Source organism: Dendrobium catenatum, unplaced genomic scaffold (genome assembly GCF_001605985.2).
Source record: "Dendrobium catenatum unplaced genomic scaffold, ASM160598v2 fragScaff_scaffold_1482, whole genome shotgun sequence".
Classification (NCBI taxonomy): Eukaryota; Viridiplantae; Streptophyta; class Magnoliopsida; order Asparagales; family Orchidaceae; genus Dendrobium; species Dendrobium catenatum.
Window position 1 is genome coordinate 669,919 of NW_021319944.1, and position 11,305 is coordinate 681,223.

Below are 11,305 nucleotides of genomic sequence, written 5' to 3' on the forward strand. Positions count from 1 at the left end.
GTCTTCAAACAAATAATTACATCGAGCATGTTCTTGATTATATTAGCAAAGTTTTTTAAACTACCAAACAAGCTCGTTCTCGAACATATCTATTGAGTATTCTTGAGCTATCAAATGAGCCCGTTCATGAACATATCTAATTAGTGTTTTCGAGCTACCAAATAAGCTCATTCATGAATAAACAATCTATGATTCATCTTATATTTATTCAGAGAGTGGATTATGCACTATTTTAAATGGATACGGAAAATTAAAAAAAATACTAAATAATTCTAATATAGTTCTAGTTGACCTCTTAGTCAAGCTTTAATTGAACTTCTTAACGAACTTGTTCACGAGTATTAAACGATAGTGTTCAGGAACATATATGAACCGAATGCCAAGTTGTTCAAGCTCATTTATTTAGCTCTCGAATATATATCCAAAGTGTTCAAGCTCGTTCGTTTACCTTATCAAACGAACATGAACAAGCTCTTATCGAGTTGAGCCACGAGAAGCTCGTCAAATTCGGTTCATTTGCAGCCCTAAAGACAGCTATTAGAAGGATAAGCGGTGTCTCCCTTGCTTTCTTTTTCTAAAAATCATGACTTGATCCCAGTGACTCAGTGAGGCTGAGCAGGATGCTGTGCACGATCAGGATTCTCATGATTGTGAAGGAGAAGGTAAGTAGAAGAGTTATGCAACTTGATATATTTCTATTTTTAAAGGGGGGGGGGAGAGAGAGAGAGAGAGAGAGAGAGAGAGAGAGAGAGAGAGAGAGAGCTCTGTGCTAAATATTTAGGGTGTGAAGAGGTCTAGCAGCACAGCAGATCCATTTGGAAGGAAATATCATTATGCTAACTGCTTGGAGGTGATGAGTTTGTGGGGACAAATAGTTAAAAGCATATTTATCAAGGCAGAAGACTTCTCAACGAAGAAGACTTGCAGGTCTTTTAAAAGGATTATTATTTGATGAGCATAGTTTATTATTATTATTATTATTTGTTTAATATTTATATATTTCCTTGCATTATTGTATAGTGAGAGGAAATTATTACAATATTATTGCAGTCTGATTAGACATGTAAGTCCATAATCATGAGATTACTTTTGACAAAATTTGCTAAAATTAAACAAGCTAAGGAAATATGAGGAAAGAAACAAAAGTGGAGCATGACTTGAACATATATAATTATATTTGCATTATTTAGATGAGCTAATTATATATGTTTTTCAATTGAAGTATATTGTATTTTCTTTCAATTTTTATATTAAGGTTTACATCTACTTCTTGAGTTCTTATTTAAAGATTTTCACTCTCTTTTTCACATTCTAGGTAGAAAATCCTCTTGTACAAACACATTTTTGACAAGAAATAGAATAAATCAAATGTTTTTAGAGGAACTACAGTTTCATTTGGGACAACTTTCTTACGATTTTTAAAAATAATTTTTTAATACAACTTAAAAATAGTTATATTAAAAACTGCTTTAAAAACAGTGATAAAACTATCCCAAATGAAATTTAAAAGAGCACTTGCGATCCAAAAAGCTCCTTTGCAAGAAATATCACAAAGCTTTCACAAATTGAATTCTTAAATTGAAGAAAGGAGGTTTTGATAAAGAGAGGAGAATGAGTTGTGTAGATGATCATTTGGCTTATTAATACAAAGATCTTCTTCCCATGAATTACCAACAATATTAATGCACCAATCTTCTTATTTTTAAGTGAAACCAGTAAAATGGAAGCTCATTTTCATCAATTAGTCATTATCATTATCATAAGAGCCACATAATAGATATATCAGAGAATAGATTTCAAATAATTGTACTATCTGATTGATATTGGCATATTAATTATATGTATTGTATGATTAATTTACTTTTAAAAAAATTAAAAATGAAGATCAATTCAACATATTACATAATCCACAAATAAATCTAATTAATTAACATGATTTCATTATAATTGTTGCGGGCTAGAATATACGCGGCGATAGAGTTGTAATTCTACGTCTTAGTGTTGCACGGATATCCAGCTCACATACAGATAACACAAGATTTTTTATGTGGAAAACCCTTAAAAGGGAAAAACCACCGGGGCCTAGTCCAGTTGAAAAGATTTCACTAGAACTTGAGTTGAGTACAGTAGGCTCACTCGTCCATGAGGGCAATCAGATTACAAATGTCAACCGTATGCTTGAAGTCTAGTGTTAAATCTGGCGTCACTTGGAAGTTGGGGTGTCAGTTAATGGTCTGGCGGAGTTTTAGGGCCTCCAGTGGTGGTTTGGCGAAGTTTAGGCCCTTAGGCGGTGGTTCGGCGAGGGTGTGGGCCTCAGGTGGTGGTCCGACAAAGGTGAGGGCCTCAGGAGGTGATCCGGCAAGAGTGAGGGCCTCAGGTGGTGGTCCGACGAAGGTGAGGGCCTCAAGCGGTGGTCCGGAGAGGGATCTCAAGCGGTGGTCCGGCAAAGGTGAGGGCTTCAGGTGTTGGTCCAGCAAAGCAATGATGACAGACAATGGTTTGACGGAACTCAGGCGGTGGTCGAGGCGAAGCTTCTTCCTTCTCTTCTCTTCTTCTCTTCTGAAGTGGCATGACCCGTAAATAGGTGAGAGATCAAGGGTAAATGGGAAGTGGTTGGATGGATGGCCGATACTGAATCCCTTGATCATGGACCGTTTGATGGACATTTGAATGTCTTAGTGATATTGGATGGTGATCTTAGGCTCGTTGGATTCATCTCGTCGAGCCGCTTGATTCAACTATAAGCATGTTATGTTTGGAAACCATTTGGTAATCCAAATTGTGGTTTGAACCTTCCAACAACATTTCTAACCCTTAATTTGGACCCGTTTGGAATCGGATTGGGTTGAATTTAGTGTAGTTGGTTTCATTTTCTCGAGACGCTTAGTTCGACTATAAGTTTGCTGAAATCGGAGTTCAGATGATCCCAATTTTAATTTCGAAAGTTTCCAACTTAATTTTGCATCGAGATTCGTGCCTAATCAAAATAATTTTTTGATGACATATCAATAAATAACTGATTAATAGTTATAATTCAATCTTACATATTCCACATCATAGCAAACACAAAATTTTGATGCACAAATTTTAAAATTTGTTTTAAATATTTATAATTAAATTACTATATATATATCATTTTTACTCATTCAATTAACAAGCTCATCATAATATTTTTATAATAATAAAATAGTAAATAAAATTAAAAATAATTTCTAAAGCTCAAGTGCACACACATTTATCTTTCCTGCAATGAATCACCCTCTAAAACATAAAAAATTATTATGTGGGCTACATTCAGAGACCAACCAGAATCGGCATCCGGAGACCAACTAGAACATGTCACGTGACTTTTTTGCTCGCTCGGTACTGGGTGACGTAGCATGTTCTAATTGGTCTCAAAACCGTCTGGTATCCGCACATAATTTCTCCTAAAACATGAATTCATCAGTGCAACATCCACTTCAGACTTCAGTAAACTTACATGCACTTTCATGCAAAACTCTACAACATTGACTCTCTTTAGAAACAAAATTTCTACATCAATGCCCGCAAGATCTAATAAACTATGGGATTCACAACACCCTCTCTCTCTGCTCTAATTAAAAGCTAAAAAAGAAAAGAAATGAAAAACAAAAGGGATGATGATGATGATAACTCACATGGGCTGCTTTGCCCTCACTGCAACAATGATGCTCTTCACCACACTGAGGCATTGGGCCATTTGGTCAATAAAGCTCAGAAGACCTGAAACAATGCACAATTTCCCACTTGAAGCTGAGCTGTTTACCCACTTTTCTCACTTAGATGGTCTCATATAAAGAACACTCGGCAAAAGAATATGTCACTAACTTAGAATCCAAGAAGGAATTAAAGATCAGAGAGAGAGAGAGAGAGAGAGAGAGAGAGAGAGAGAAGAAGACCACAGAAGCATTCAATAGAACACAAATCTTTTACAAAAGTCAGGAATTCACCAACTTAAAATAGAAATCACACTAAAACCAAATACGAATTGCGCAGAAAGAGGAAACAAAAGACTTCTAAAACAGTCATGTAGTAGTGGTGGCTATCTTCCCACACTTCGGCGATAGAAATTAGCATAAGTAGTTAAGATATACAGAGGACACCTTCACACCCCTGCTTTTAAACTCTGCTAATCTGTAGAGATTAGCAGTTAGTGAGTTCATTTGAAAGTACTAAAAAGAATAGAAACGGCTAATAAGTATAAACAACGTTACATTTCCACTTTCCAAACAACATTGCTCACCCCTGCATCTTGAGATCTCTCTAAAGCTGCGACCTTTGCTCTGTGATTTCCGGCAATGCTGCTGTTGCTCCTCCCCCTCTCTCCGTGCGGCAGCTCGTTGGCTTCGCTGATTAACCCGCACCGTATATCAGCTGGGGGAATGAAGCAATCTAATGAAAGGCCAGGCACATTGAAAGCAACTTCTTCAATTGTCCATGCTTCTTCCATTCTGGTCTTTGTGTGGCTCATTGCTTCCTCTCCGAAGCGGAAGAGGGTGACAACAGAGCGGCCGGAGTGAGCTATCATGATTCCTTCGACAGGGCGGTAGTCGTCCATGAAGGAGTTTATGGTGGTTTCCCAGTAGACAGTGTCGCCGCCCGTGGCGGTTGATTGAATTCGAGTTAAGTGGGAATCCTCCATGTGAGCTAAAAGCCCTGTTTTTTGGCTGAAGTAGCCGAAAAGAACGTGCCGTATGATCTCCGCTGTTCCCTCGCTCCTCGCTTTCAGAGTCTGCGGGTCAGCAGAAAGCTTGAGAATGAAGCAATCTTCTCCGTTGATCTTCTTCTCGCCAATGCAGCGTGCATTGGCAAACATGCTCGCCGTGGACAGCGGATCAAGGCCCTGCGAAAACAAAAATTTCAGTTTTGTTTACGGAAATCATGAAAAGGCAGCAACTTCTCGAAACGATGGGATGAAAATAAGTCGGTCTGTACCTGGAGAGAGCGGCGAAGTGGCCGAACGGGGCCTTTTGCCGCGTGGGCGCCAAGCCAAGGAGTGTGACGCCACACCAGTTTTCCGTTGGAGCCGGCGTGCACCTTGCTCCCGCCGACGGCGAGCTCAACGTACCACATATCCGGGGCCATTTTCCACAGCACAAAGCCGCCGGACTCCACCGGCGAGCCACGGTTCTTCGTTACCCTTTTCGCCGTTTCATACTCCGCTGCCACCATCCTTAGCTTCCCCATCGCATACGCGTTGCGGATGGAACTCTGCAGCTTAAGCCCACCGGATGCCGCCATGTACTGCTGAAGAATGTACTGCGCCGACGAACTCTCCTACAGAATTAACACATTCTCTCCTTTTAAATCATATTTTTTAAACGAATGGTTGCATGCTTTGAAGGATCAAAGGCGAAGAAGTTTACTATTGGGGTGTCCTTGATGCTGAGATGAGGAAAAGGGTCGAGAGAGCTGACGTGGATTGGAACCAAGGGAGCGCCCATGACACCAAGGAGAAGGCGGAGGTCGGAGCGACGATAACCACTTCCTCCGCCACCGGCAGCGGCTGAGGAAACAGAGGGCGTGCGAGAAAGCTGACCACGAACCCATTGACCCCATCCCTCTTTCTTCGAGTCGCCAGAGGCGCCAGCGATGTCGTCAGCAGCATCATAAGGGTCAGGCCCCTCTATTAGCGGCGCGAGAGTCTCACCGACCGGTCGGAAGCTACCGGATCTACCTATGAGCGGCTCCGGGAAGTTGGAAACAGAATGATTGCTCTGTTGGCTCTTTCTCCGGCGAGGAAGTAAAAGACCGACCATCGGCGAAATGCTTCTAGCTGGACTCTCGGACCGTGACCGTGACCTCGACCTCGATTTCCCCGGTGAAAGACCTCTCACTACCTCCTCCTTCAAAGCTGAGAAGAAGCCCTGTTTCTTCTCCATTTTTCTCAGAAAGAAAACCCAGTAAGCGTAATGAGAGAAAAGTAAAAGACTAGTAGGTGCGCACCAAGAAAATGCTAACAGAGTAGCGGAGAAGTGTTGAGAAAAGACATAATGGTTAGATCTGGCAAACAAAATTATAGCTTTTGCTTGAAATTTTCAAGAAAGGAAGACAATTATAAAACAGAGGAGAAAGAGATGAAGCAGAATGTGATTGGGAACTGGATTGTCAAGAAAGAAGAACGATGAGGAGAACAATAAGAAGGTGAAGAACAGAAGTAGTAGAGAGAGAAGTAAAGAGCTGTTAGCGACAGATCACTTCTTGCCGGTGTGAACTGGGAAGTAGGATTCGAGAAGAAAACAAGTGTGAAGATAGCCGTTTGAGGTGATTTGTGTTACAGTTGCTAATAAAAGACAACCTTAAGGTTAAAAACGGAAAAATAAAAATAATAGACGGAAAGGAAACGACAAAAGGCCTCGCCGTCGTTAAAGTTAACGCTACGGGGCGGTCCAATTACCTCCTCTGCTCGTAAGCTGACCTACCGAGAAATTGTCTAAAGTGACGGTGTGTTAAAGAGATGTTCCCGTCACCGCTTTTGAGGTGGGGCTTAGGATTCGTCTGCCCTACGCCTAACGGCACCGTTACAGTGCATCGCTCCGACCTTGACTGCACGGAAAAGAGACGGGGGCGTGACGTACCGTCTGTGTCCGTCAAGTAATTTCCTTAATTTCGTAATATTAAGTGAACAATAATAACAACAACATCAAATTTTTATCCAATTAAATAGGACTGCTACATGAATTGTTTTTTTTTTTTTTTGATATTAGGGGATTCTAAAAATATTAGGGGATTCGAACATAAGCGCATGAGAGGAAAAGCTTCACTCAACCAGTAAGCTGCACGCACAATCTCATGAATTTTTTTCTCTAGTGTCTTCTTAAGTTTTCGTTTGAGACAACTTTTTTGTTGCTTTCTAAAATGGGTTCTAAGTACAAAATTTTGAATTAGAAAAATTTATACTATAAAGATGTTTCAAGAAGCTGCACGAAAGTTGTACCAAACAAAGCCTAAGTGCAACTCCAATAGAAAAACTTATTTTCTACTCTAAATACACTAACTCATATCCAATCGAACTTCATTTTATAACATAAAAAAAAATCTAGTCACATCCCGAGAAATGCTCAGTTCTACGCATTCGGTTGGAGCAGCCGGCCAACGGCAAACACTGGTTGGTAATGGCCTAAGGGTCAAAACCTTATTTAAATCTATAAAAAGCAATAATTTTTTTTTTAATTTCAAAGCAATTCTTTTTAGGTCTTTTTTCATCTATTTTAATTCTTAATCGAATCATCAAAAGGCTGATACTTTTTACGACCAAACGAACCATCTAAGATAATTCTCTCTAATCTTATAAGCAAGTAGAGTTACTCAAACATTTTCATGTATATATACAAATTTCATATTTTGTCTCTAAGTGTAAAACTGCTCATCCACCTAAACATCTTCATCTTTGCAACAATTAACTTAGGCTTCATTTATGACAGCTTTATTACTGTTTCTTAAATCAACTTTTTAGTTCAAAAATTAAAATTTTTGCACTAAAAAACTGCTTTAAAAAATAGCAAGAAAGTCGTCCCAAAGGAAGCCTTAATTTTATGCCTCTATTTTAATGGACAATAATTTCAGCCACAAAATATTGCAGGCATCCTATTTTGAGGGTACTTTTCGATTCATAATTTAATAATAAAAATGGTTATTCAAAAAATATTAAATTGTTATGTATTAAATAAATGTACCCAAAATAATAATAATTTAGTCCTCATATGTGAATTTATTAAAAGAAAAAGCAGATAAGCAGGCAAAAATTTCGATCTGATTTCGATTATGCTCTCGACTAATAAGAGATCAAGCCCGAGAGTATCTGATTGGACGGTCTTGATGCATCATCGAGCATGAAGATCGAGGGGGAGGGGATGGTTGAGATCAAATTTGGCGCAACTTTCGGGACAATCGGACGGTCAATAACGATTTTGGAGATGGTGATCGCATAAGCTGTGCAGTGGGGGCCGCTTGTACATGCTGTAGTATTGGCCAAAGTCTTAGAATAAACGCGTGCATAGCTGTTTTTATTTGGAGAAAATATAAGAGAAAAGAAATATGAAGGAAAAACTTTCTCCTTTCAATCACTACAAAGAATACAGTGGGGTTTAGTTTGAGATAATTTTTTTACTTCTTCTTAAAGACGTTTTTAATATGATCATCCTTATTCATCCATCGCGGTCATATTATAAGCACTTGTATTTATATTTTTTTTGTTAAAATCTGCACAAGGGCCTACGCATTCCATAAAAAAAGGAATTACAAGTCCTTAATGGATCAGAAGCTCTTTAAAAGAATAATATTTGAAATGAAACCTATTGAGCATGAGATCCGATCGATTACAATAAGGAAAACATAAAGAAAGCTAGATAATATAACCCAAAAAATAGGCAAAACTGCAGACAGACGATTAACAACAGTCTTCAACAGTGCCAGGAAGACGAATCTGCAATAAGCCAAAATGCACCAAAACAAGGAAGAAACAACCTGCAAAAAGAATATTGCTAGATAGGGCTTGAAGAATCTCAAGCATTTTGCCATTAGCTCGATCTATATAAAACCCAAATAAATCATTGAGCATATCAGGGTGAAATTTAATATCATAATTTTTTATATAAACGCTTGGGATGTCAAATAAAAAACTTGTATGTCTAAACATCGAAAATTTAGGCGAAATCATATTACTCTTTTATGAAAGTTGTGAGTTGTAATAGTTTTCATGATTATATATAATAAGTGAATATGTTACACCATTTTAGAGTTGGTTTTGGGCATTTGGGTCATGCATAATTGGAGGGACTTTTCTTTTCATCACATCTTTAATATGAAAGAGGCATAACTAAATTTATTGCATTGACTTGTGATACAAAATTATGGCAACCAATGCTTCAAAATATTTTATAGAGCCTACTTTTATTAAGATGCAAAAGTATATAACATATATTTACATATCGGGAGTATCTTCTGTGCGTTCAATAGTTCATAAGCTTATTATATGTCACGTCAACATGCGATTTCTACACTTGGGATGAGACGTCTGAACAAGCCAACCTAGCTAGGTTTACATCTTATATCAAGATATAAAGTAATTAAAAGCTCGAATGTCATCTTAAAATTAATCACTTTTAACTCAAAATTAATTAAACTTGGCTAGCTCTAACTAAAAAAAAAAAATTAATAAAATGAATTGATCACACCTCCCTACAAACTACATACCTAACAAATAATGAACCATTATTCATTGCCCTCAAAAAGAAATGATTTTTCTTTTTAGATTTCGCCTTCTTTTCATTGTTGGGGTCAGCTTCATTTGGAATGGCTTCTGTCTTTGTTTTGTGTTTTGTGAACCGAGCAATTATGTGGTGACTTTATGTTCACCACCTGGATGGTTGTGGCTTGTTGGCAACCACTGGTGGTGCTTCCTCTTGGTCTGATTGGTGGCTTTTGTTCAGATTGTGAGATTATGATTGGCCATTTGACACTGTGTGGTATGTTGCTTGTTTCCTCATTTGGATGGTCATTGTCTAGGTTCTTGGTGGTTGCAGATAGCTTCTTGCCAATGACTAAGCCCGGTTGGCTTTTGCCATCTTCTCTTTTGCTGTATCTTCTTTGATGTTTGTTGAATCGTAATTTTGACTTAGTTCTTTGTTGAAATAAAATTTCTTTTTGTTAATAAAAAAAAAAAAACCTCAAATCAAAGCCCTCCTACCCCCACCCGAATATAGCCCTAATATCTCTCCATTCCAAGAATCTATTAACTCCTAATTTCCCAACAAAGTGTACTTAATTAATGAAAGGGTTGGAGGGGCAAAAAGGTACACAGGTAGGTTTGTTGCACTTAAAAGCTTTATAGCATTTATTCATTACCCTAAGCCCCTCTCCTCCCCCACCCAAATGAACCCAAATCTCTCTTCATTAAACTACCTAACTTTCTAATTCTCAACAAAGAGAACTTAATAGGAGGTTGTTGGGTGTGTTAGCTATTTGCTCTATCAATTTACAGCTTTTATATATTTGCTCTATAAATTTGCTTTAATTAAGTGTAATTAATAATATGTGGGATGCTAATTATTTAAATAAAATCTTTTTTTTGTTAATAATAAGAGAGATTTATATACATATCATATACAATTCATTTATATTTATATATCTAACACATAAACTTTGACATTATCTTATATGACATTCAAAATTTTAATTTACATAAAAAATATCACTAGTATAAACTTTTTAAATAAAAAAATATAGATTTTCATGCAGACACTTTAATGTGATTGAGATGCTAAAATATTATGCAAATAAATATTAATCAAAATTTATATATTATATATGTAAATATAAAAGAATTATGTGGCACTTATGTAAATCCATGATTATAAATGTATTCATAATTTTTTTTTCATCAAAATTAATAAAATCATTTAACATTATTTATATTTCCTTATAAATAATAAAATTATAATTTTCTATCCATATAATATTTATAAAATATTTTAATATTAAATTTTGATAAGCAAGAAATTAGATTTCAATTTAATTTATACATCTAATTATTTACTTAGTAATTTCATCTTTTATTTCTAATGATATAAATAACTTTTGAAGTTCATAGGATTCAAGAGAATTGATATAATTATATATAAGAAGCTATCAAAAATGATTTTGCTCTTAAAAATAAAAGATGATTATGTTTAAATTTATTTATTTATATGTCAAATTTTAAATATTTTATAATGGTTTTCCAATTATCTAAACAAAAGAACATAAATAAACTTCATATGAATAATCAAATATGGATTTAATGATATACTACATAAATCTTTAATGTTAATGGTACTCTGTCACTGTATATAAATATTCTTAATTACTATGTCATTCATTAATTAGCTTTCATTACTTAATTTTCACTTAGTTAGCTTAAAAAAACTCTAATCCAAGCAATTAATATATGCATGAGGTGCTTAATTAAGAAAGCATATAAAAAAACTATTATTTGGTCAAACTTTTGAGCATTAAGTCTAAGTTGACCTGCACAAACTTAACCTATCTTTATATATTGAACAGAAGACTTGGGTTTGGTTCTTAAAGATTCTCCCATGTTCTAAGTCAGGTATTTGAACAATTGCTTTTATGAACTGATAATTTACTCAAAAAATTAAAAAAAAATTACATTAAGTAATTTAATGAAAAAGAAAACATTGATATAATTAGGAGGATTTTGAATTTGGAATATCTGTAATTAAATTATATAGATTTTGGTTTCGTCTGATACATTTTTCTTACTGCTTTACTTTTCTGATTGCAA

General features: G+C 36.1%; 1 protein-coding gene across 1 annotated transcript; it reads right to left on the minus strand.

Moving 5' to 3' along the window:
• Positions 1–3,909: 3,909 nt before the first annotated feature.
• On the minus strand, positions 3,910–6,266 carry LOC110097455. Its single transcript, XM_020823829.2, has 3 exons — positions 5,388–6,266; positions 4,957–5,298; positions 3,910–4,864 (listed from the first exon to the last, which is right to left on the minus strand). Exons 1-3 carry the CDS (start codon positions 5,901–5,903, stop codon positions 4,232–4,234), a joined length of 1,491 nt encoding a protein of 496 aa, XP_020679488.1. The 5' UTR covers positions 5,904–6,266; the 3' UTR covers positions 3,910–4,231.
• Between the last annotated feature and the right edge of the window lie 5,039 nt (positions 6,267–11,305).